Here is a 27,542-nt window from a genome sequence, read left to right as displayed (position 1 = left end):
CTTATTTCTTTCTCTTGACTAATTGCAATGGCTAGGACATCCAACATTATACTGAATAAGAATGGTAAAAGTGGGCATTCTTGACTTATTTTCCAGTTCTTAGAAGAAAGGCTTTGAGCTTTTCCTCATTCAGTATGATCTTAGCTGTGTGTTTGTCATATATGGTCTTTATTGTGTTTAGATATGTTCCTTCTATGCCTCATTTGTTGAGAGTTTTTTTTTAATCATGAAAGCATGTTGAATTTTATCAAATGCTTCTACATCTATTAAGATTCTCATATGGTTTTTGTCATTCATTCTGTTGATGTGATGTATCACATTTATTGATTTGCATATGTCAAATTATACTTGCATTCTGGGGATAAATCCCACTTGGTCATAGTGCATTATCTTTTTGATGTGTTGTTACATTTGTTTTGCTAGTATTTTGTTGAGGATTTTTTTTGCATCTATGTTCATCAGGGATATTGGCTTGAACTTTTTTTTCATTGTGTCTCTGTCAGATTTTGGTATCAAGATGATAATGGCTTCATAGAATGAGTTATGGAGGAGTCCCTCCTCCTTGAATTTTTTGGAATGGTTTCAGTAGGATTGGTACCAGTTCTTCTTTGTACATGTGGTAGAATTTAGCTGTGAATCCATCTGGTCCAGGGCTTTTTTTTGTTGGTAGAATTTTTATTACTGATTCACTTTTGGAATTCATTATTGGTCTGTTCAGGTTTTCAATTTCTTCCTGGTTCGGTCTTGGGAGGTTGTGTGTTTTCAGGAATTTACTCATTTCCTCTAGATTTTCTAATTTTTGTGTGCATAGATATTTATAATAATCTCTGAGGATCTTTTATATTTCTGTGGGATTAGTTGTAATGTCATCTTTGTCATTTCTGATTGTGCTTAGATTTTCTTTTTTTGTTGTTTAGTTAGCAGTCTATCAATTTTGTTTATTCTTTCAAAAAACAGACCAGGCCTGGTGGCTCACGCCTGTGATCCCAGCACTTTGGGAGGCCAAGGTGGGTGGATCACCTGAGGTCAGGAGTTCGAGACCAGCCTGACCAATATGGCAAAACCCCGTTTCTACTAAAAATACAAAAATTAGCCGGGTGTGGTGGTGTGCGCCTGCAGTCCCAGCTACTTGGGAAGCTGAGACAGGAGAATTGCTTGAACCCAAGAGGTAGAGGTTGCAGTGAGCTGAGATTGTGTCACTGCACTCCAGCCTGGGAGACAGAGCAAGACTCCGTCTCAAAAAAAAAAAAAAAGTTTTGTTGATCTTTTGTATGTGTTTTTCCATCTTAATTTCATTCAATTCTGCTCTGATTTTGGTTATTTGTTTTCTTCTGCTAGTTTGGGATTGATTTGTTCTTTTTTTCTAGTTTCTCTAGGTGTGACATCAGGTTGTTCATTTAAGATCTTCCTAACTTCTTTGATGTAGGCATTTAGCACAATAAACTTTACTCTTAGCATGGCTTTAGCTGCATCCCAAAGATTTGCATTTGTTTTGTCTCTGTTTTCATTAATTTCAAAGATTTTTTTTGATTTCTGAATTCATTTGTTTACCCAAACGTCATTTAGGAGCAAGTTGTTTAATTTCCAAGTAATTGTGTAGTTTTGGGAGATGTTCTTGGTAGTAATTTCTATTTTTATTGTACTATGGTCTGAGAGTACTGAGAGTATGCTTGAGATGATTTCAGTGTTTTTTTTTTTTGAGACGGAGTCTCGCTCTGTCACCCAGGCTGGAGTGCAGTGGCATGATCTCGGCTCACTGCAAGCTCTGCCTCCCGGGTTCACGCCATTCTCCTGCCTCAGCCTCCCAAGTAGCTGGGATTACAGGTGCGTGCCACCATGCCCGGCTAATTTTTTGTATTTTTTAGTAGAGACGGGGTTTCACCATGTTAGCCAGGATGGTCTTGATCTCCTGACCTCGTGATCCACCCACCTCGGCCTCCCAAAGTGCTGGGATTACAGGCGTGAGCCACCCCGCCCGGCCGATTTCAGTATTTTTAAATTTGTTCAGATTTGCTTTATGGCTGAGCATATGTCGATCTTAGAGTATATTCCATGTGCAGATAAGAAGACTGTATATCCTATGGTTTTGGAGTGGACTAGTCTGTAGATGTTTATTGAGTCCAGTTGGTCAAGTGTTGAATTTCAGTCCAGAATTTCTTTGTTAATTTTTCACTTTGATGATCTCTCTAATCCTGTCAGTTGGGTGTTGAAGGCTCCCAATATTATTTTGTGACTAAGTCTTTTCATAGGTCCAGAGGAACTTGTTTTATGAATCTGGGTGCTCCATTGTTAGCTGTGTGTATATTTAAGATAGTTAAGTCTTCTTTTTGAATTTTTCCCTTTGTCATTGTGTAATGCCCTTCCTTTTCCTTTTAGATCATTGTTGGTTTAAAGTCTGTTTTATCTGATATAAGAATAGTGACTCCTGCTTTCTTTTTGTTTTCCATTTGCATGATAGATCTTTCTGCATCCCTTTACTTTGAGCCTGTGGGTGTTCTTACATGTGAGATGGGTCTCTTGAAGACAGAAGATGGTTGGGCTTTGTTTTTTTAATCCAATTTGCCATCCTAAGCCTTTTAAATGGGGTATTTAGACCATTTGCCTTCAAGGTTTATATCAATATGTGAGATTTTGATGCTGCCATCATGTTGTTGGCTGGTTGCTTTGTAGACTTGATTGTATATTTGCTTTATGGTGTCTGTGGGTCATGTGCTTGTGTTTTTGTGGTGCCAGGTACTGTTCTTTCATTTCCACGTTTAGCACTTCCTTAAGGACTTCTTGTAAGACTGGTCTAGTGCTCATGAATTTCCTTAGCTTTGATTGTCTGAAAAGGATTTTATTTCTCTTTTGCTTATGAAGCTTTCTTTGGCAGAATATCAAATTATTGTTTGGAGTTTCTTTTATTTGATGATGCTGAAAATAGGTCCACAGTTTCTTCTCACTTGTAACTTTCAGCTGAGAGGTCTACTTCTAGCCTGATGGGATTCCCTTTGTAAGTAACTTGACCTTTCTCTCTAGCTGCCTTTAAGACTTTTTCTTTTGCATTGACCTTGGTGAATCGGTTAACTATATGTCTTGAGGATGGTCATCTTTTATGGTATCTCACAGGACTTTGCTGAATTTCTTAAATTTGCCTATTGACTTCTCTAGTGAGATTGGGAAAAGTTTTGTGCACTATATTTTCAAATACGTTTTCCAAGTTGTTTACTCTTCTTCTCTTTCAGAAATGCCAGTGAGTCATAGGTTTGATCTCTTTACATAATCTCTTATTTCTTGGAGGTTTTGTTCATTTTCAATTTTTTTTTTTTTTTTTTTTTTTTTTTGAGACAGAGTCTTGCTCTGTCGCCCAGGCTGGAGTGCAGTGGCGTGATCTCAGCTCGCTACATCCTCTACCTCTCAGGTTCAAGCAATTTTCATGCCTCAGCTTCCTGAGTAACTGGGACTACAGGCGCATGCCACCATGCCTGGCTAGTGTTTGTATTTTTAGTAGAGATGGGGTTTCACCATGTTGGCCAGGCAGGTCTCGAACTCCTAGCGCCAAGTGATCCTCCTGCCTCAGCCTCCCAAAGTACTGGGATCATAGGCATGAGCCACTACCCCCGGCCCGAAATTCTTTTTTCTTTATTTTTGTCTGACTGAATTGATTTGAAGGACCAATCTTTGAGTTCTGAGATTCTTGCCTCATCTTGGTCTATTCTGTTGTTAATGCTTCCAACTGTATTATGAAATTTTTGTAGTGAATTTTTCAATTCCAGAAGGTCAGTTTGTTTGTTTCTTAAAATGGCTTTGTCAACTTTTTGACTCTTGGATCATTTTACCGAATTCCTTGGATTAGGTTTCAGCTGTCTCCTGAATCTCATTAAGCTTCCTTACCACCCAGATTCTGAGTTCTATGTCATTTCAGCCATCTCAATTTAGTTAAGAACAATTTCTGGCGAGCTAGTACAATTATTTGGAGATAAGGAGGCACTGATGTTTTGAATTGCTAAAGTTCTTGCACTAAATCTTTCTCTTCTGAGAGGGCAGGTGTTCTTTTATCTTGTTGAATTTGTTATCATTTTGATAAGGCTTTTTGTTTTTATATTCTTTATATCCCTTGAGGGTTTGACTGTAGCGTAAGCTGAGTATAGTCAGTTGGCTTTATTATGGGTGCTTTCAGAGGGCCAATGCTCTGTATGGGATATTTATTAATACTGTGGCTAGATTCTGGCACTGATTTCACAGACAGTGTATACTGGAAGAGTTTTGGATGTTGTAATTTAGGCTTCAATCCAGTAGATGGTGCTTGAGAGTAATGGCCGGCAAATAGGGCTCTTTTATATTTCAGCGCATTTGCAGCAATGGGGGTGGGAAGGGGTAGCTATGATCCCCTGCCAGGTCCATTTCCAGGCCTTAGGGGAGCCCCCTCCAGTTACTGGCACCATGCCCACATCTCTTTAACCCCAAGGGGAACCCCAAGGAAGAGAGGCAGCTTGTGCTCTGTCCTCCCTTGGGGCAGCTCGAGCCAAAGTTTAGGTCACCAGGAGATCCACAGCACGCTGGAGGCCTGCTGATCCTGTGTGCTTGGGAGTCAGAGCTAATTGTGCGGTAGGTCTACAGATGGTTTGTTGATGCAGTAGGTCAAGGGTGTGAGATCTCCAGGCAGGGCGGTGTTGCCGTGGGTGTACAGCTGATGTGGCACCCATAGCCTAGGGTTTTCTGCCCAGCAGACAGCTGTGGGGACTTCCCAGTTCTTTTTGCCTTGACTGAATCTCAAGAAGCTATTTTAAAGAAGTGACAACTTATCTTAGATCACAAAGTAAAGAATAGAAACAAACAAAGAAAAAAGTAAAAAAAAAAAAAATTCTCTATGCTTTAACTCCATCCCCACCACATTTCAACTGCTTATTATCTAAATTTGTGTATTTTTATATTACCTTTCTCTTAATAGGTTGCTGTAGCTATTATGGCTTTTTATGAATTTATCTTTCAGCTTCATACGAGAGTTAGGCATGGATTGCACACCATCATTACAGTAATAGAGTATTCTGGCTTTGTCCATGTTGTTAATGTTACCAGTGGATTTTATGCCTTGAAAAGTTTTCTTTTTGAATGTGCATGTGTTTTTTTGTATTTTTGTATTTTCCTTCTGAAGAACTCATTTTAGCATTTTTTGTAAGTCAGGTCTGGTGGTGGTGAATCCTCAGATTTTGTTTATCTGAAAAATACTTTATCACTCCTTCATATTTGAAAGTACCTTTGCTGAATACAGTGTTCTTGGATAACAGGTAGTTTTTTTTTTTCCTTTCAACACTTTGAAAATTTATCCCACTTCCTCCTGGCCTCCATATGATTTCTGTTGAGAGTCAATTGTCAGATGAATTGGAGCTCTTTTACATGTTAATTGCATCTTTTCTCCTGCTACTTTTTAGGATCCTCTCTTTATTTTTTTAGAGTTTTATTATTATGTGCTTTGGTTTAGCCTTATTTGGGTTGAATCTGTTTGGTGTTCTCTGACACTCTTATACCTGAATATTTATATCTATTGCATTTTGGAAAGTTTTGTTATTATTTCTTTGAATAAGCTTCCTACCCCTTTCTCTTGTTCAACTCCCTCTTGAACACCAGTAATTTTTGGATTTGGTCTTTGAGGTAATTGTCTATATCTGGTGATGATCTTCATTCTTTTTTATTCTTTTTTCACCTATGACTGTATTTTCAAATAGCCGGTTTTCAAGCTCACTGATTCTTTCCTCTGCTTGATTCATTCTGCTATTGTGAGGCTGTAATGAATTTTTCAGTTCAGCTAATATATTTCTCAGCTCCAAGATTTCTATTTGATTTTCAAATTATTTCAATCTCTTTGTTAAGTTTGTCTAATAAATTTTTGAATTGGTTTTCTGTTACCTTGGAGATCTCTGAGTTTCCTCAAAGCTATTAATACTAGTTTGAATTTTTGATCGGGGAGCTCTCATATGGCCATCTCATGAGGGTCAGTCACTGGTTCCTTGCTTTATCCATTTGGGGAGGTCATGGTTTTGTGTTGACTGCAGTTTCTTGTGGATGTGCAAGAAATATATATCTTGTATTGATGTCTTTGAATGAAGGATTAGTTATTTATTCCAGTGTTCTCTGTCTGGCTTATTTTTGTTTTTTATTGAATATATTTGCTTATAGATTCGCTGTAATTTACCTGTTGATTTTTTTTTTTTTTTTTTTTTTTTGTGAGGGGCTAAGTTGCTGCCTTCTTTTTGGCACTAGATGTCACCTTACGACCAAGTTTGCCTTGGCTCCAGTAAACAATAAGAGAGCTGCTCATCCCAATTAGGGAAAGTCTCAAAGGGGATATCATGGCAGTGTGGGAAAGGTGGCTAGAGATTCACGTCCAGGGGTCCTGTGCAACATATCTTCTGCAATGTAGTGCTACTAAACAACCACTCTGGTTTGGCATCTCCTTTAGCTGAGTTACAGACCAGAGTTTCCAGGGCTGGGGATGGTAGTCCCACCTCACCTGTTTGTTTCTGACCGTTCTCAGGATATTTCTTTCTTCAGGCACATGTAGTGCTTCCTGTGGGTTGAGGTAAGGACAGGTTTCCTGCCAGGTCACCCAGATGGTGGGAAACCTGGCTGTCACCTTTTCTAGTATAGAAATCATGAATCAGGTGGAGATTTTTTGCACTCTTGGTGCTGGGCAAATTGGAGGAACGGGCATTGCAGAAGTGGAAACCCAGTTCTCTTACTGCCTACTTAGAGTTTTTTCCCCATCTCTGTGGATCCAGGAACTGTCTTCTCCTCGTATTTGATTTCTGGGATATTGTTGGTGATCATTTCAGTGCTGTATATTTGGTTTTGGTTTTGGTTTTCTTTGTAAAGAAGTGAAGCCAGCTTGCTTCTACACTATTATTTTGGAACCAGAAGTCCTCCCTTGTCTTTTTAATCTAATTCTCTTTAAGATAATTATTTTATCTTTGAATTAATTATTTTTTATGTAAATTACAAATAAGTCTTAATGGTTCCTTTGCTTTGTTAACCAATACATCTTTGGAAATAACACAAGTGTAGTTTTAGAGCTTCACAATCAATAATGACTACAAAACCCAATATATGAGGAATCATAACTCCAAGTGAAAATTATGTAACTCTTGGTTTTCATTTCGTTGCAGTCACTTCCATCTTCATTATTTGATTAACCACTACAGCCACATTTGGAAAGCTGTGTCTTTTCTTAACTAAACAGTCCAGTGATGTTTGTTTTATAGTCAGTAAACTGATTAAAAATTAGTAATTCAAATGTGTTTCCATAATTTGCCTAATCTTAAATTATAATTTTAAAAAATACTTTTAAAGAAGTTACAGTTTTTAATTCTGATGAGATTGTATTTTATTAGTTTTTCCTTTTATGGATCATGTTTTAATATCAAGTCTAACAGCTCATCACTTAGCTGAGGGCCTGAATAATTTTTTTGTGTTCTTTTATGAAAATTCTGTAAGTTCATATTTGACATTTAAGTCCATAGTCCATTTTGAGTTAATAAATTATGAAATTTAGGTGAAGAATCATTTTTTGGCCTATTGATGGCCAGTTGTTTCGATATCATTTATTGAAAATTCTATTATTCCTCCATTGAATTATTGTTGTACCTTTGTCAAAAATTATTGCGCATATTTGTATGGGCCTATTTCTGGTTCTGTATTGTGTTCTATTTATCAGTGTGTCTGTCCTTCTGCCAGTACCACCCTTTGGATTATTGTAGTGATATAGTAAGCTTTAACATCAGATAGAATGATTCCTCCCACGTTATTCTCCTTTTTCAAAATTGTTTGAGCTATCCTAGGGTCTGTGCTTTCCCTAATAAATTTTAGAATTAGTTTGGCTACATCTACACAAAACTTGCTGGGATTTGGATGGAAATTGCTTTAAATCTGTAGTTTAGTTGGAGAGAGCTGACGTCTTTACTGTATTGAATCTTCCAATCCATGAACATGGTAAATATCTCTATTTATTTAGGTCGTCTTTGAATTCTTTCATCAGCATTTTGTCATTTTCAGTGTATAGATCTTGTATATGTTTTGTTAAATTTACCCTATTCATTTTCTTTGGAGCAATTGTAAATGGTATTGTGTTTGTACTTTCAGTTTCCACATACTCATTGCAAGTATGTAGAAATTTAATTGATTTTCATTTGTTGATCTTGTACCCTGTGATCTTGTTAAACTTACTTATTAGCTCTTAGAGGTTTTGTAGGTTTTTTTTTTTTAGATTCTTTGGTGTGGTCTACATAGACAGTCATGCGATGTGCATATAGATTTGTCTCTTCCTTTTTGATCTGTATACATCCTACTTATTTTCTGGTCTTATTGCTGTACTAAAATGTCAAGCGCTATGTTGAATACGAGTGGTGAGAGCAGGCATTGTTGCCATCACTGATCTCAGAGGGAAAACAAACTAAAATTTTATGTTTTGTGAAAGACCCAATGAAGAGGGTAAAAAAAAAAAAACAAGCTAGAGAGTAACTGTATGCAGGGCACATATCCAACAAAGGCCTTGGATCTAGAATTTATAAGGAACCCTCAAAAATCAATAGTTAAAAAAAAAGAAAAACAGAAATGGGTAAAAGACATGAACAGACAGTTCACCAAAGAGAATATACAGATGACAAGCACGTGAAAAGACACTCAGCTTCATTAGCCCTTGGGGAAATGCTAATTAAAACCAGGATGGAGTAGCATTACACACCTATCAGAAAGGCTTATGTAAAAATAGTGACAGCACCCCATGCTGATGAAGATTTGGAAATGCTGGTGAGGATTTGGAGAATTACGTGAAGATTTGGAGAAACTGTATTGCTCATACATTACCCATATGTATGAGACATTGGGAATGTAGACTGGTACCAGCCACTGCGGAAAACAATTGAGCAGTTTCTTGGTGGGGGAAAAAATTAACTAAACTAAAGTTGACATATAACCCAGCAATAGCACTCTTGGGGCATTTATCCCAGATTAATCAAAATTTATGTTCATACAGAAACCTGTATGTAAATGTTCATAGCAGATTATATTCAAATAGCCAAAAACCAGAACAACCCAGATGTCCTTCAACAAATTGATGGTTAAATAAAGTGGCACATATCCACATCATGGAATATTATTTAGCAGTAAAAGGAAGCAAACTATTGTTACACCAACAACTTGGATGGATCTCCAAGTTATTCTGGGTGGGAAAAAAGTCAATCACAAAAGGTTAGCTATTGTGCAATTTTATTTGTATGGTGAATTTTGCTATTTCTTCTTGAAATAGCAAAATCATAGAGAAGGAGAACAAATTACTATTTGCCAAGGGTTAGAGATTGGGGTGGGCGAGTGTGACTCTATAGGGATAGCAGGAGGAAGTCTTGTGGTGGAAGAGCTCTGCATCTGGATTGTGGTTATAGTTACATGAATCTTCACATATGATACAATTGCATGGAGCTGTGTGCGTGCACACATGCACACATACACACTCTCACACACTCACTAACAGTTGCATGTAAAACTGGTGAAATCTGAATTAAGCTTTGTGGATTGTCCCAATGTCAGTTTCCTGGTTTTGATACTATATCTGGTTAAACAAGATGACACCATCTGGGAAACTGGGTGAAAGATACACAGGGCCACCCTGTACAACTTCCTGTATATCTGTATTATAAAATAAAATGTTTTTTGATGGCAGACATGGTGGCTGACACCTATAATCCCAGCACCTTAGCAGGCCAAGGCTGAGGATCACTTTAGGCCAGGAGTTTGAAACCAGCCTGGGCAACATAGTTAGACCCCATCTCTACAAAAATAAAAATAAAAAAGTTAGCTGGGCATGGTGGCATGCACCTATAGTTCTTGCTACTCAGGAGGTTGAGGAGGGAGGATTGTAGTTTGAGATTGCAGTGAAATATGACAACACCACTGTACTCCAGCAGCTGAGACAGCAGAGCAAGACCCTGTCTCTAAAAAACAAAAAGTTTTTTCAAAGGGTTAATTAAAAATTTTAATTATAAAAATGATAAGCTATGAAAATAAAGGAATGCTTATTGTTTTCTATTTTTATATGCTTTGGGGTTACAGGTGACAAAATTTACATGTGTCCACAATGTCTTGCTGAAACAACTCATACTCAGCTTGTCCCACATGTGACTCTCCAGGCAAGTTCAGCAACACCTGAGCTGGTCTATATCCTGTTCAGCTGAGCACACTTCTCAGTGCTGTGCCAGTGTCAAATTGCCATAAGAGTTTCTGAGCACTTACTCCCAGTTTCTTGACTCATTGTGGACCAGCAACAGACTTTGTAGGCCTGCACCAACTCAATGACCACACCCAGATGTACTGGTGTCCACACACAGTCTGGAATCTAGTGTTGGGTCGACCTTTGCTCCCGGTTTCTGTGTGAGTTGACAGGGATCTTCATATAAGAAACAGATATGCTATTGTTGGGGCCAGAGAAAGTCTTCTGTGCCTTTCCAGAATTACAGTGCTGCTTTAAGTTCTGCCTTTGGATAACAAGCAGGGACACACAAGGGCAAATTTATTACTTATTTTGGAGAGCATCTCTTATTATGAATGATTGCTTACTGCTTCCTCCTGAAAACCTATTAAAATAGTCTTCCTTATCCATTGGGCTAAGTTAAAAATAGTACATTTTGTTGTGAGTGAAAATGAGATCTTTCTGATTAAATCTTGACACCTCTTTTACCCTTTTTGGCAATCTGTGAATTTGTGTTTTTCCCCCTATGTGGATCATACAAAATTACTGTCATCTCATTACAGTTCAACATCATGGATATAGTGGCCCAAATGAGAGAACAACGTTCTGGCATGGTGCAAACGAAGGTAAGCTTTCACCACGTACATAATAATAAGAATAATGAATATAAAGATTAACATTGCATAACACTTTACCACTTATAAAGCTCTTTTATTGACATAATCTCATTGAATTCCTACTGTTTGAGGTAGACATTAGTTTTGCTCTGGTGCTCTGGTATTCCTGACCAAGTACTTCAAATTCAGAGCAATAAAACCTGCTCCATGGGGTCACTCAGATAGAAGGGGAGGAGCCAAGCCTCAAGTTGAGGTCTTCTCGTGTCCAAACACATGCTTTGTCCATAATGCCGTGCTATTTAAGTGACATCTAAAGTTATTTTTAAAACATTTCTGGATAGCAGTTTGAGATACTTACTTGCCACTAAACTGTCAAGGTTATCGGGATGTCATAAAAAGACATCATTTATGTCACAGATTTGTTAGTAGTCATTGGGAGAGCAGATTAATAGAATATGGATAATGATTTAAAAAGAACAGTTATGCTAAGCCTTAAGGTAACTAGTTCTAGGCCAAGAGCTATATTTTGATCATTTATCTTCCTCATAGTTTTAAAAATGTATTCGCATAAAATTCTTAAGTGTTTATAGTTAAATGTTTGCTCTTTTTAGGAACTTTCCAGTGTGGCTGAAAATTACAAATGTGTTTTCTGAAAGTGGATTCTGATATTCAATTACTTAACATTCTGTTGTTTTTTATATATATGTATATAGGAGCAGTATCACTTTTGTTACGATATCGTGCTTGAAGTTCTTCGGAAACTTCTGACTTTGGATTAAGAAAGACTTCTGTTGCCTCTCACTTGAAATTACCAAGTGGCTTTGTGCCTCCTCATAAAGAACATGTTTGCACTGTGCTGAAGGGCTTTGCTATGCGGACAATCTACTTTCTTGGTTTATCAGTTTATTTTCTTTCTAAAAGCTCCCTGAAGGGCAACATCATTTGTCTTGGGGTGAACAGTGTTTACTCATTGATCTTGCTAGACAATATCAAAATAACTTCCCAAATTTTCCAGTGAAACAGATGTTACATAAAACGATTGCAGCTTGGCTATTTGGTTGAAGGGATTACAGAGCCCAATAAAGGATTTAAAATATATTCATTAAGATTTTATTTGGAAAGGTGGCTGGAGAGAGCTGAGGATTTCCAGGACTTTATAAGTTCTTATTCTGGGAGAACATAAGGCCAATAATCATGACCTCTTCCAGGCATTTTTAAGACAGATGTCTATTCATGTTCTTTAGCTAGAGCCTGTACTTCTAGCTGGCATTTGAATAACCCAGTTTAAAAAGAGTCCAGTTAGGGTGGACTAACTTTGGACACTAATTGGCTTCCATTTCCTACATTTTCACGCTGCTGCCTTCCTACAGCAGCTAGACCAAGACCTGTTGGTCTGGGAAGCATGTCATGGATAGGGAGAGCTCCTCTCGGTGAACAGTCCAAAACTAAAATAGATGTTTATATAGAAAGTCCAAGAGGAGATTTTTGCCAGGCCTGAGTTCTTTCCTATCCCACCCTAACACTTAACATATTACTTAGTCTGCTTTGTTAAAAGCAAGTATTACGTTTAACTTGCCTCTTACTCTTTGCCCTTTAGCTAACTAATAAAGTTTGATATAGGCATTATTATATAATTCTGAGTCATTCATGGTATCTCTCATGTTTGATGTATTTTTCAAACTAAGATCTATGATAGTTTTTTTTCCAGAGTTCCATTAAATCATTTATTTCCTTTACTTTCTCACCTCTGTTGAAACATTTAGACACTGGATTTGGGAACCAGATTTTGGAAAACCAGATTCATAGTCATGAAAATGGAAACTTACATATTCTGTTTTTGAAAAGATGTGGCCATTATTACAGTAATTTTATTATAGGACTTTGCCTCGTACAATTAATAGTGATATTTTGGACAAGGAGTTCTGGTGACCAGCTATACCTAATTATAAGCTATAAAACAATAGATATGAGTGTTTGTACAGTTTAACTCAGTGGCGATCAGAATATTCTATGTATGGAGAAAATGTTTAATATCAATCTATAAATCTTGAATTTCTAAGAGGCTTATTTTGTTCTTTTGGCTGAATGAGTATATTTGAATTCGTTGAATAATTAATAATTCTCATTGTAAAAATAATTATATGCCAAAAATATATTTGATGTTAAATCAAATAGATGATTCTGTTTACATTTTTCATATGAATAATAATCTGTGTTAATTTCATTTTGATAATTGGCCTTTAATATTTGTATCTCTAATTTTATTTTCTCTCTGTTACTGTAAAACAATAGCTATAATGTATAACAATTTTCTTCAGAAGAATTCTATGCTATTATTAAAATAAAATATTTACTATGTATTGCCTGAAGTGTTTTTATTTATCTGGGCCTTGAAATCGTCTTGTAAAGAAAAATTCCACAATGCTTGATGTTAAACATGTCTCTTATTTAATGTGTGCCTCATATTTTTACAGCTGGACTAATTTTTAGTTTTCCAGGGAAATTAAAGGAGTGAATATGGAAATACTAATTGCATTTGTTTTCACTTCATTCTTGGAAGGTGAATGCCAAAGTGAAAACTTTTGACTGATTGAAATAATTTTGTATCAATAATGAATCAATTTCTGCCTGCAATATGAATATGAAATTCTCATTGACACCTTTGTGAGTATATGAATGCTAATTTAAAGGAAGTTTTAAAATATTTAAATATAAGCATATATACATTTATTAACTTTCAATTTTAAATACATATTTTTAAAGTTGTATGTTCTTGAGGCTTACATGTTAGACCAAAGCTTTTCAGAAATAAACATCTTAGATTTTTTTCTTCCATATTAGAGTTAGTAATTTATCTTCCTTTGGACCTTTTACCCCCAATATCCTTAGAACATTATTGAATTTTCAGCTAAATTTACCTTTAGCACTCAAAAGTTATTTTAGTGATTTATTTTTGTTGAAAAACCTCAAAGGAAAACACCTTTAAAAAGTCTAAAGCAAAATACTTTTATTTCCTACTTAATTTTTTTCTAATTCCTGGGAAGAATTCGTTTTCTTCTATGTTGTCTTGAGGTTCATGTAATTGAACAAGAAGATTCAGAAGGTCTCTATTAAGTAAAAACAAGTCATTGGTATTCAATGGGGGTGATGGATTGCTCACTGGAACACTCATTTGTCTATAGCCTCAATCAAAAACTGGTAATTACTTCATAATTAAACAATTTGAATTAGAAGGGATCTTAAAAGATTGAATACAAGCATCGTATCTGAAACTTGAACGTGATAAAGAACATTTTTTAGAAACCAACAGCAACATCAAATTTGTAGGTGAAAAAATAGAGCCCCCCCATTAACAAAACAATACCTCCTGTTAGCACAGTAGCTGAGTATTGCTCCAGAGTTATCTAGCCAATGCAGTAAGACTACAAAAGTGGAATAATTGCTGTAAATATTGGAAAGCTAGAACAAAATTATCTTTTGTTTATATGTTGTTCACATAGAAATAATAGACTCAACTCAAAAATAGTATTAGCAAACTTAATATGAAGTTAAGATACAAGATAACTATGTAAAAATTAATCTTTCTCTATATCTGTTAGTCTGTCTCTTTATCTACAACCAGCAAACTATGGCCCACAGGCCATATCTGACTTCTTGCCTTTTTTTGTAAAAGTTTTATGCCCATTTGTTTACATATTGTCTACTACGGCTGCTTTTGTATTATGGCGATGCCTGAGTAAATAGTATCAGCAGAGATCACATGTCTTATAAAGCCTACAATTTTTACCACCTGGCCCTTTAAAGAAAATTTTTGCCAACTCCTGTTCTGTATCTTCAACAGGAAAAATATCTCTGAGCAACAGGCATATATAAAATGTATATTTTATAAAATATGTGAAATACTTAAGATTAAACTTAACAAGAACGTGCCCAGATGATGCTTACATTCTAAATGAACAGTAAATGTCTGAAAAGAGCTAAGATATTTTTGAGAAAGAAAAATTAACTGGAGGAAAGGGAAAAGGTTTGCCTTAGCGATAGTCAAAGTATTATCTAAAGTCACAGTAATTAAAACAATCTGATTCTGGCACATGGATATATAGATAGATAAATGGAACAAAATAGAGTTGAGCATTACAGACTCATTTATATTTGTGAATTTACTATATGCTAAGGATAGCATTTCAAATACAGAGCTTCAAATACATGAAACAAAAATGGATAGATAAGATCAAACTGGAAAAATATGCAAATCCATAATTAGAGTTTGAGGTTTCAGCATTTGTCTCTAAGTAATTGATAGAACAAGTAAACAGAAAATAAGACATAAAAGATTTGAATAACCTACCAACCTGCTTGACCTAACTGATACTTATAGAACACTAAACTACAGCAGAATACACATTCTTTTCAAGCGGACATAGCACCAAAAGAGACTATATTTTGGGTCATTAATCTCACTATATTTCAGAAGAACGTAACTATATAAAGTATGCTTATGGAATTAACTAGAAATCAATAATGTAAAGATATGTTTAAAATTCCAAAATATTTGGAAATTAAACGGCATACTTCTAAATAACTTATGAGTCAGAGAAAAAATTAGAAGTTACAAAATATTTGGAACTGAACGAAAATAAAAACGCAAAAAAACTTTTGAGATTCATTGACAAAACTTGGGGAAAAAGTCATGCACTTGTTTGGTTCATGCTGAATTCATTATACCTATGCAAGTGTCTCTACAAGTTTCGTGTTAAAAAAGATTCCTGAGATGAAAACTCAGATCTGGAAGAATGCTTGCCTTGAAAGTGATGTTTGAGAGCATGGGAATGGATGAGCTCCACAAAGAAAGTGAGATGAAGGCCAAGGGCAGAGAACTGGGGAACTTCAACATTCACTTCGACCCTGATTGCCCTCCAGGGCCTGGCCTAAGAACTATCTCTTCCATGAAGCCTTCTAACACTCATCTCTCCCTCTGCTGATTCCTTCAGCAATGCTTCTCAAACTCCGGTGAAGGACCAGTTTTATTTACCAACTGATAGACCTGAACACAGCCTAAAGATCCAACAGATATTTACTAGGAGGTGTGGTGGGGCTAAGCTGAGGGTGGCATCTGAAACTGGATGGGCATTGCTCACTTTCAAAGTGGAAAAGTGCAAGGAACACATGGTAGGGCCTGAAGGGGTTAGAGCAGTGTAGCTCTTATCTGCTCTAAAAGGTGACCAGCCAAGGCTCCTTTCCAGAACAGAGTCACACTGAGGAGAAACCTTAGAATCAAAACTGAGGAGAGAATGGAGAGAATGGGCTGAAGAAAAGAGAAGGTCCTATAAAAGTGATTGAGGAGAATAGAGCCAGAAATCCTCAGAAAGCAAGCTCAGTGAACTTATAAGAGCTGTCTGTCCAAGTCAAGTTTAGTTTAGGAAAACCAAATTCACATGGAAACAAGCACTAGAAAATATGATCAAAGCCCGTACAAGTTACCATAAGAAAAAGACTGAGGAGCTGAAGAGCATCCCTTACAAACAATGAAGGTACACCAGAAAGATACACTCAAAACACAGTTCTCAATGGCAAGCAGCTCGGGAAGTCACAGAAAATGATATCCTACTATTTCAAAATGAGCTTAAAGACAATAGGAAAATTGCATAAAACGGGATGGAACAACAAAAATCAGAACTAGAAAAATTTAAAGCAGTATGAAAATCAAGAAAGAGTTAGAAACAAAAATTAGAAATAAAATCTATAAACTAGAAGGAACACAAAAAATTGATAACTGATGCTTTACAATAAATAGAAAGCTTAAGAGGAATAATTTCAAAACAAAATGGAGAAAGAAAACAGGATTTAAGAGCATAAGAAGAATCAATGATAGGTAAAGAAGACTAGTGATAGATAATAGAAAGTTTAAAGAAGAAAAACCAAAGCAAGGGTTCAGAACAAATTCACTAATTCAAGAAATATTTAGAATAATAATTAAAGAAAATATTCCTGAAATAATTGTTTTTAAAATTATATGTTGAAATATAATAGTACATACCTGAAACCATCAAATGAGTATGACCAATACCAAGGTTTAATAAATTTTTAAGTAAAATTGCTGCAGTTTGAAGAAAGAAAATGGAGGGGGTGATTTATGCAAAAGAATATGAGGAAAAGAAAATTAGATGATTATCAGATTTTTAAGAGTAATGCTTTAATACAAAAGAAGATGGAATAATATAGTTAAGATGTCCAAGGAAAGATTTTTATGAGCCAAATATGTTATGTCTAGAAAAACTGCCCTTGATGCACAGGGTGAAAATTGAAATCAACATGCAAGAGCTCAGAAAATATTGTTCCCAAGAGCCATTCCTCAACAGATGCAGAAAAAAATTCTAATCAAATTTGATATCCATTCTATATTTTAAAAATAAAAAAATTTAGTAAGCTTGGAATAGAAGGGAATTACCTTAATCTGCTAGGACATAGCTACAGCAAACTTACAACAGAAGCACATTTTATGGTAAAACACTGTTTCTCTCCTACAAGTCAAGTACTGTCTTGGACTGGTCTGAAGAATGGATTGGAATGCAACTGGGGAAACTGAGTCCACCACACAGCCAGGCTTGGAGATAATAACCCCTGGGAAACAACTAAACGTCCCTTTATGCAAAAGAACCTATCTTCCTCACTGGTAACACTGCCAGAATTCTTTTTCAGATATGGGGGGGAGTGGATTTGGTTAATTATACTCCATAGAGCACTTTTAAAATTCTGTCAAGACTTTCTCCTCAGGATCACCACTGAGATGTTAGCGATCAGAACCATCTCTCTTACAAATCAGATGTATAGAAGGCACTTCACAGTCCAAACTGAAATATGTGTGTTCACAGTATTTCATTCTCCAAGCACATACATCTCCAGCAGAGCACAAGACTCTACGGTTGCTGAAGGGCTTATTTACCAGTAATTCTGGCTGCATGAAGTAGAAAATGAGGTAAACATTAAAGCGAATAGCAACAAAGGACTGAATCAAAGAGGCTGGCTTTCCAAGAGCCTGAGCTTTACTGTATGGCCTTACAAAACTAAATGGTGCCTGGGTCCTTTCGGTACTTCCCGAGCTGCTTGCCGTTGAGAACTGGGGCATGCTGGGGCCTCACCAGGATGTCTGGGCTGGCATACCTGTGGGGTCAACTTATTTCTATGAGAGTTCTTATGGCCTCTAGGGAAGACAATGACTGGGCCTCTGGCACCGACTGCCACCCCCAGAGCTAGGTGGCATACCACTTGCTATGACATTAGAGCACAATGGCCATTCCTGACTTCTCAGGTCACATACTGTGTGGGAGAATCATCCAGGCATGAAGAGACTGCCAACGCTCTGGACAGAGCCAAAGACCATGAATAAGGGGTTTGTAATTATGTTAGGGAGGCCAAGTGTTGAGAAGGGTTGCTTGTATTTTTGTCTGGATTTAGACCTTCAGGGAAAGTATGTTAAGTTGAGGCTGGGTAAATGGCATGACAAAGCCAAAACATTATGGGTATGGTAAGAACAGATAGCCTGGGGATATCCTGTTGTTGGGGGGGGGGTGCTCCTCAGGGGTTTCAATGAAAGGAAAAGAACCCTCAGCTCTTTGCTGTAATGATGAGAGCACAGGAACCTGTTGCTTTGAGGCTGGGACAGGAGCCACACCTGCAGCCGGGAGGGTGTTCTGCCAGGGGAATCAGAGTTTGAGGAGTCCAGAGCCCCGGAGCAGCTGCCTCAAGGGGGTGAGGAGGAACTTCAGAGTGTCGCACAACACTTGGAGATGGGCTGGGGGCTCCTAAATCAGTGCTGGGGGAGGCACCTCTGGGTTTGGAGGCTGTGGTTTTGCTCTAGCCTGGCTCTATTGTGACTATTGGTTCAGGAAAGTCACAGAAGTAGCCCTTCTCATTCTCATGTGCACTCTGGTTGCCCACACCCAGATACATGGACATTCGTGCAGGTGTGTGTCTCCTGGCACTATGCCACTTGCCCTGTGACACATTTGTCCTTTTGACACACCTGTATAATAAGTAGGACAGGCAGGAACATGGTCATATTCCAATTGTCGACAAAAACAAACACTACAAAATATTTGAAGAGATTTAAGCGTATTAGCACCTGAAGAACCTGGAGAAGAACTTACATGGAAAAAATGACATCACTTCAGCTTCTGGTTATGAAATTAGGAATATAAGGGTAAGGAGGAGTGAATTAAATATCCAAAGAGCATAATGTAGTGACAAATTTGTTTTGTCTTTTTAGCTAGTATACAGACATTTCATTATGCATAACTTGGCTGATGACAGTTCATCCTCCAAAAGGTTTTCCAAGATGGGCTCACAAGTTCTATTGTCCTTGATTTCTGGCATTCTTTCAATTAATTGAAGTTCTTTATATGTACGTGACATTTTGGCTCTGTATAAAATTCATGTATCATTTTTTTCTCACTTGGAGGGCTTGTAGACATTGTTTCACTTACTTTTTCTTAACATTCAGTGTTGTTATGGAGGAATCTATTGTGTTGGAAACATAATTCTCATACACAGAGGGAGTGAGCACATTTTATTGTTTCATTTAACTGTTTAATGACTAGCCAGCTGGAAGGCAAAAGAGCTGGATTGGAGGGCATTAAGAAACAAGAATTGTTTTCCCCAAGCACTGTTGTCGACTCATTTATCTTTTATTTTTGAAAGTTTTAAATTGTATTAGGTAAAAGTGAAGAAAATAGGCATATATTCCACTAGAGTTTGTCATTAATATAAAGTCTTTCATTGACATGCTAAGTCATTTCTTTCTTTTTTAAAAAATTTCAACTTTTATTTTAGATTCAGGGGATACATGTGCAAATTTGTTACGAGGGTATACTACGTGATGCTGAGGTTTGGCATATGACTGATCCCACCACCCAGGTAATCAGCATAGTACTCAATAGGTAATTTTTGAACTCTTGTCTCCCTCCCTCTCTCCCCACTGTAGGAGTTCCAAGTGTTTATTGTTTCCATGTTTATGTCCATGAGTACCCAATATTTAGCTCCCACTTATAAGTGAGAACATGCAGTATTTGTTATTTTTTTGTTCCTGCGTTAATTCATTTAGGATAATGGCATCCAGCTGCATCCATGTTGCTGCAAAGGACATGATTTCATTCTTTTTATATGGCTGTGTAGTATTCCCTGGTGTATATGTACCACATTTTCTTTATCCAATCCACCACTGATGGGAACCCGGGTTGATTCCATGTCTTCACTATTGTAAATTGTGCTGAGATGAACATACAAGTGCATGTGTCTTTTTGGTAGAATAATTTATTTTTCTTTGACTATATACCCATTAATGGGATTGCTGGGTTAAATGGTAGCTCTGTTTTAAGTTCTTTGAGAAATATCCAAATTGCTTTCTACAGTGGCTGAACTAATTACACTCCCACCAATAATGTATGAGCATGCCCTTTTCTCCACAGCCTCATCAGCATCTGTTATTTTTTGACTTTTTAATAATAGCCATTCTGATTGGTGTGAGATGGTATCTCATTGTGTTTGCATTTCTCTAATGATTAGTGATGTGGAGTATTTTCTCATATGTTTGTTGGTAGCATGTATGTCTTGTTTTGGGAAGTGTCTGTTCATGCCCATACCCATTAACTTCTCTTCAACATAGTCCTGGAAGTCCTAGCCAGAGCAATCAGGCAAGAAAAAGAAATAAGAGATAATATGATTCTAAACCAAAAAAAAACCCTAAAGACCCCACCAGAAGGCTCCTAGAAGTGGTAAACAATTTCTGTAAAGTTTCATCAGACAAAATCAGTGTACAAAAATCAGTAGCATTTCTATACACCAATAATGTTCAATGTGAGAATCAAATCAAGAATACAATCCTATTGACAACAGCCACAAAAATATCTAGGAATACATCTAACCAAGGAGGTGAAAGATCTCTACAAGGAGAATTAATTACACGCTGAAAGAAATCACAGATGATGCAAACAAATGGAAGAACATTCCATGCTCATGATTGGAAGAATCAATATCATTAAAATGGTCAACTCACTTTTAAACTTTTCTTGTTACCCTTCTTTGAGGGCCTCTCTCCTTTAGCTCTTCCTGTGTGGAAGCCGTAGTTTTCATCTACTGCATATTCTTGAGCTGCCTGTTGCTTTCTTTTCTACTATCTTCGAATGGCTTCCTTGATTGTTCTTTTCCTCTTTGGAAGCCGCTTTTCCTCCTCTCTGCCAGCTGATGTTGACAGCTGGTGTTGAATCAGGGCAGGGGGCAACTCGGATTTTGCTCTGTTGTCTTTAAATCCATCCTCACCAACACTGTCCTGTAGGGGCAGGGGATGTCTCTGCTCCTCAGTTTCCAGCAGTACATAGTTTCTAAGGAGTGAATGAATGCAAATACCTGACTTTCACTGTGTGATCTCCTAGCATTTGGGTGAAGTAGGCCACCATAATGTCCTTTCGCTTTTAGAGAAACTGAGTGCCACCACAGGACCAAGAATAAGTAGCACAAGTATTGTCACAGAGAACCCTCAGGGGCTTTCCTTTTTCATGGAATGAGAAGAGACACATTTGAGTTTTCATTCTGCAGTGCCAACTAGGATGATTACATAGATCACATTTGACAGATAGAACAGCACCTCTGGCCCATTCTCTCCCAGGCCATTTTTTGAGAGAGGCAAGCTAGTCATGATGAGTGCATAGTGGTGATGGGGGTCACATTTTAACTCATGCTGCTGTCCAAGGTGTTTGGGGAATCTGTCAAACTAATCCTCCTGAATTTTGGAATTCCTGTTTTGTTTAGAAGCTTCTGCTAATAACAGATAGACCCAAGACTTACTGGTTTAAAATGAAATAAGTCATAGTATATGTCAGCTGTGTCTAGGATTCAGCCCTCTATGTGTATAGTTGCTCAAAGATTTTAAAGCCCCCTGCCCTGACTGTCTCAGGGAGCTGAAGAAGCTGCCAATGATGATCAAAGGTGACATGAGACTCAGGCCCTGCTGACCCTGGTAGCAGGCCAGCAACAGTTCACTCACCAACACAATCTCAACCAAGGAAACAAAGGGACAAAGGGAGGACAAAAAGAAATAGACAGTCTTTGAATCAAAATAGTGACTCAGCTGTGCAAGGCTCCCTTCACAATACCGTGGTTGGGCTAAGACACTTCCTCTTTGGCCTGACTTGATTTTATGTTGGCCTTGCACCACCCTGCACACAGGGTCCTCTGTGGGGTGCAGTTCATGTGTATGTTTTGCCCATGATGGGAAGTGGGATTGTGGGCATTTCTTTAAGTAGAAGTGGCTGTCTGTCCTTTCCCAGATACCAATAAGAATCTGAAACCCATTCGGTATAATGTCTTTCCTAGGCCAGAATCATTCTGCTCCATCTGGAACACATGCTATTCCTGTGTTCCAGGCTGTGAGAACAAGCCTCAACCCTGCAGGGCTGCTGGGAAAGAAAGGTGTGGTTACCCAGATGGGTCCTGGTTGCTGAGATCAACTTTCATTTGTTTCTTTCTCTCGAGAAAGACACTGGGGAGACCAGCATCAGGCTGGGCTTAGAACAGCTGCGTCTCCTCTCAGAACTGTTATTCTCCAATAATTCATGTAGAACTTCCTCTTACCAGCACCCTCGCAAAAATAATTCAAATCCCCTTGAAAAAAAAAAAAAAAAAAAGAAAGAAAGAAAACAGACCCGCTGTTTTACAAGCTGATTGTTGGGTTGAAACTTTCAATACCTACCTCTGAAATTAACCTTGGTTCAAACGTATTTCAATCTTTGCCATATTCATTTTGTATTATCAGTACCTAAGGTATTTTCTAGTCCCCAGAAACTTTATTAAATGAGTGAATAAATAAATATTATGCAAGGTGGTAGCAGAGTGAGCTCACCTGACTCTGAATATTAGCTGCATGCCTGTTCCATGCACAACTTGGGCTTGGAGACAGCTCCAGCATGCTGGAAACCGGGAACCCACAAAGGAGGCAGCTCCACCCGGAGGGCCTCAACGGCCCTGGCCCTGCAGCGCCCCGGACAGGCGCCCCTCTCACAGAGCCCAGCATGCGGCTTGTGCCCAGAGATTATAAATCAAATCCCTGGAATGCCTTCAGATGGGATCATACCACAGCTGGAGGAATTTTCTTTTTTCTCCCCAAACTTAGCACATCATAAAACATAGCCATTTGGGGAATGAGAACAGCCAGGAGGTGTTTTCGCCTTGGAAGCTCTGTTCTGGGAAGGCTGGGAGGGTGCGGTCAGGACTGTGATACAGCCACACAGCCCAGGCAGCTTGGCCAGCAAGCACCCGGAGGGCGTTGTTCCACATTCTAGACTCCCCCTGGACCGATGGGCTGGCTGCTGTGGCCCAGGGCTAGCCCAAACTAGCAGAAAAAGGCCGTGGCTCCCTCTAGAGGGACACCTCGGATTTGTGACATGCAGGCTTACTGTAAGCGAGTGTAGGTTTGTCTTGGATTCCACTAATCCCCACCTCCGTTTCTGAGTCCGTCAGAACCTGTACCTGGCCCAGGTAGGTATAATGCACTTCCGGTCCATGATGCCACAGGTGTCCAATACCTGCTTCCTGGCCTCAGTGAGCAGAATCCCTACCAGGTCCCTGTCCTGGGTCAGGGCAGGCAGTAGATGGTCTCCATCAATTCCTCCCCTCCCTATGCAGGAACAGTGCTCTACTTTCAAGAAGTGGAGTCTTTTCCTGCCCCTTGAATTGGGGGCAAACCTTTGACACTCCCTGACCAATAAAATGTAGACAAAGTGATGATTTTTAAGCCAGTCCTGATTCTGGCCCTTAAGCAGACCAGCAGCTTCTGCTACCCTGGGGAAGCCACCATCACGCTATAAAGAAGCAAGGGCTAGACTAACGCCAAGAGGCCAGGTGAAGAGAAGCCAGACGGATGAGCACCCAGGTGTGAAACAGTGATGATATCTGCCCAAGCAGGTTGCTGGCAAGATTGTGTGAGGCCACATGGACAGAGTGCTTAGCATGAACCAGGCAGGCACTAGCAGTTGAGCCAGCGTTCACTTCCTTCCCCACAGTTCTCTTGCCCTTCTGACTCTAGAGAAGCCATCTTTTATTCTGGCAGCCCAAGGGCCAAGAGGACAAACTTGAATGAATAACACTTTGCTGTTCTTCCAGCGTGCTGAAGGAGAACACAGTGTTTCTTCAGTGCTGATACACCACTTCAAATCTAGGCTGACTTGTAAAGCACACATTACATTTAAGAATCGCCTTCTGACCCTTTCTGGAAGGCTTTCCTCAGAGAGCCCAGTGGGCAGTACACCCATCTTACAAATGTGACGGTGACAACTTACAATGCCTAAGATTTGTCCAAAGCAGCCAAGTGAAACCCAGAATGGGTCTATACATGTACACATTCACCACCTGTCAAGAAGAAATTGCACTGAACAGTTGTTAAAAATGGCAAGAAAAGTTCAAGTATAGAACTGAGTTCAACTCTGCATACAGCAAAGACAGCTGAGAATTTATAGCCAAAGTGCAGGGGTATAGTTAGGTGTCAGTGGGTGGAAAATCATTGAGAGGAACCTAATTAGATATCAAGGGTCGGGGGAGTCTCCGTAAACTGAGTTCAACAGGCCACGGCCTAGTCAAGAAGAGGGCTCAAAGGAGACTGACTAAAGTCTGGCAAGGAAGGAGTCCTTGTCAAGCCACACCTTCTATTTATTATCAGTTTAAATTCTCCAATATGTGTAATACAAATTCTACTTCCATCCATGCATCCTTCCACCCATCCATCCATCCATTCACTTACTTTCTAGTTTAATTTTCCTTTCTTCATTTAGAGAATATTTCTAGATATGTCCTAAGTAAAAGGGGCAGCCTAATAAGCAATCTCTCCTATCATCTATCTATCTATCTATCTATCTATCTATATCTATCTATCATCTATCTAATCTATCATCTATATCTATCATCTATAATCTACCTATTATCTCTCTATTATCTATCTATTGATCTATCTACTATCTATCCATCATCTATCATCTATATCATCTATCATGTATCTATCATCTTTCTAGCCTAGCATATACACATGCATGTCCAACTTCATACATATGTACATATGTGTTTATTATATTTATATCTGTATATATGGTCATATATACATTAGGTGATGTATATGAGAGAGAGAGATTTGTGGTTGAAGCAGGCAGTGTGAGAAAGGCACAGAGGTGAGAAGAAGCGTGGTGCATTCAGGGGACTGAAAGCTGATTAGCTTGACTGGAGCCAAGGGCAAGGGGATGGGCTGGCTTAGTTTATGTCCCTTGGGGGACGAAAGAGAAGGAGCAGATGGGACATATTAGCTTCACCAGGCAAATGTCACCTTAATTGGAGGTTTAGGATCATCAGTGAAATAGGTGATAGTCCAGCCAACGTGACCTGCAGTCTGCGGGAGGAGCCACCTGCTTAAGTGTGGCCCTACAGTCTCCTGAAAGCACCTCTCTTAGACATTTATGCTTTTCAAGACCACCAGTCCCGTGAGTCTCAGAAAAAAGACGGCAAGTACATAAACTACAAAAAAAAAAAAAAAAAGAAAAGAAAAAGGTTTTCAAATGTCCTAGGGAGAATCACTTCATCACAGGCTCCTCAGTATCTAAGCTGTGAGAAGTTTTGCAGTTCAGCAAACCCCAGGAAGAGCACATGCCCTGTAACCTACTATGGGAAACACTAGGCTAAGACAGCGTGTTTCCCAGAGGCTTCTGCTCCCATTTACTATGCTAGGGAGTAAGGCACTGGCACATCGGCACGCATGCCTTACTCTGGAGGTGGGCAGCATCGTTCATTCTAAGAGTGTCTACACCTCTCTCTGCCCCAGAGGAGCTGCTTAGGAAGCGCACACTGATAGGAGAGGTGGACATGGTGGAAAGCAGGCTGGGGCGCTGGGAGGGAGTGTAAACTGCAGCAGGGACTCAGGCAGGGAGAGAGGCCTAAGCTGAATTTCCAGGAAACAGCCTTGTAGCAGGGCCTTGAGAGAGCTGGGTCTTTGACAGGTGGAGGGGGAAGGCGTTCCAGGTGAAAGAGAAAATAGGAGTCACTGCGGCACCAGGCAGGAGGTGGGATCCAGTCCAGCAGGCGAAGGACACAAACTTAGACTTGAGGCATTAGATGTGTCAAGTCAGTATAAGTCAGGGGGGCGGGGGGAGGCGGCAGGCAAAGCCCTGGCTCCCAATCTCTCCCTTTCCACATGCACCTGGTGTGTGCACGTGCACATGGGTAGCACTGGCTCACTCAGGCAGTCATTCTTACCTGGGGGAGGGGGTGGGAAGGGAGCACGGACTTAACTCTCGGGGGTGGGAAGGGAGCATGGACTTTATGAAAAAGCCTCTTGGGTGACTCTGATAATCCCTATATTAGCCATCCCTTTTATTTTCTGTATTCTGCTGCTCTGACAGCTTGGGGCCTTGCTGCCCCTCCCAGGGCTGCCAGTTCCTAAGGACAGTGAATAAGTCACCCAAGCGCATGCTTTTCAGACACAGACCAACCAGTCCAGAGCTTACACCCTGAGTGACCCTCTCCAGGGGACTCTCACTCATGATCACTACTCACCTGCCCTAATCACCCAGGGCCAGGTGCCAGACACCTGGGCAGCCCCTGTGCCTCAGAGCCCTCTCCTATTATTCAAATTAGCTCATCTTAGGCCTGTTTACCTTGCCTTGCCTGTTGCTTTTCACAGAAACCTCAATAAAGTCTCTTGCCCACGGATTCCCACTCCCCTTGCCCCCTGACTAAACCCAGTGCTTCCCTGTTGGGCTCTGACTGGGGCACCACGCCTCCTGTTTCCAGGGACCTGTGTGGAGGCCTCTTCCTTCATGACAGTCATTTTAATCCCTGTGTGTCTTACCACACCCGATTCAAACAAATCCCAAATATCCTTATGGCAACCCTGCGGCTAGGATGATCAGGACAGTCCACTTGATGCCTATTGACCTGCGTAATTATTAATGACATCTGCTTCACTTTCAAAAGGATCCCAGTTCAAAATGCCTCGGGATTTTGGTATGGGCAAAGATTGTTCCTAGGTAATACCTTAAAAGTGGAGGAAAACAAAGCAAAAATGGACAAATGGGATCACATCAAGCTAAAAAAATTATACACAGCAAAGGAAACAACAAAGCAAAGAGACAACCAACCTAGAGAATGAGAGAAAATATTTGCAAAATATCCATCTGATAAGAGATTAATAACCAGAATAGGTAAGGAACTCAAACCACTCAATAGCAAATAATAATAATAATAATAATAATAATAATAATAATCCAATGAGAAAAATATCTGAATAGACATTTCTCAAAAGAAGACATACAAATGGCCAACAGATATATGAAAAAAATGCTAAACGTCAGTAATCATCAGAGAAATGCAAATCAAAATAATGCAATATCATCTAGCCACAGTTAAAATAGCTGTTATCAAGAAGACAAAAAATAGCATGCTAGCAAAGATGTGAAGAAAGGGGAACATTCTTACACTGTTGGTGGGAATGTAAATTACTACAATCATTATGGAAAACAGCATGGCCGTTCCTCAAAAAACTAAAAATAGTACTGTATCACCCAGCCATTCCACGGCTGGATATCTACCCAAAAGAAAAGAAATTGGTATATCAAAGAGATATCTGCACTCCCACATTTATTGCAGCACTATTCACAATAGCCAAGGTATGAAATCAACCT

At 38.9% G+C, this 27,542-nt stretch overlaps 1 protein-coding gene across 7 annotated transcripts in view; it reads left to right on the top strand.

The window, feature by feature from the left end:
• The window catches only part of PTPN20 (protein tyrosine phosphatase non-receptor type 20), a 90,978-nt gene extending 77,787 nt beyond the window's left edge, over positions 1-13,191 (top strand). For 6 of the 7 annotated variants that reach the window (XM_024253646.3, XM_054522263.1, XM_054522260.2 and 3 more), the window contains 2 exons: positions 10,780-10,842; positions 11,547-13,191. In XM_024253646.3, the coding sequence (XP_024109414.3) occupies positions 10,780-10,842; positions 11,547-11,612 (129 nt within the window). In that variant the 3' untranslated portion in view covers positions 11,613-13,191. Of the gene's footprint in view, positions 1-10,080; positions 10,458-10,779; positions 10,843-11,546 lie in introns of those variants that run through there. The other variant, XM_054522262.2, reaches the window with a different exon arrangement.
• Positions 13,192-27,542: the final 14,351 nt, after the last annotated feature.

Source organism: Pongo abelii, chromosome 8 (genome assembly GCF_028885655.2).
Source record: "Pongo abelii isolate AG06213 chromosome 8, NHGRI_mPonAbe1-v2.0_pri, whole genome shotgun sequence".
Lineage (NCBI taxonomy): Eukaryota > Metazoa > Chordata > Mammalia > Primates > Hominidae > Pongo > Pongo abelii.
Note: the sequence above shows the minus strand (reverse complement) of the source record. Positions and strands in the feature narration are given on the sequence as shown.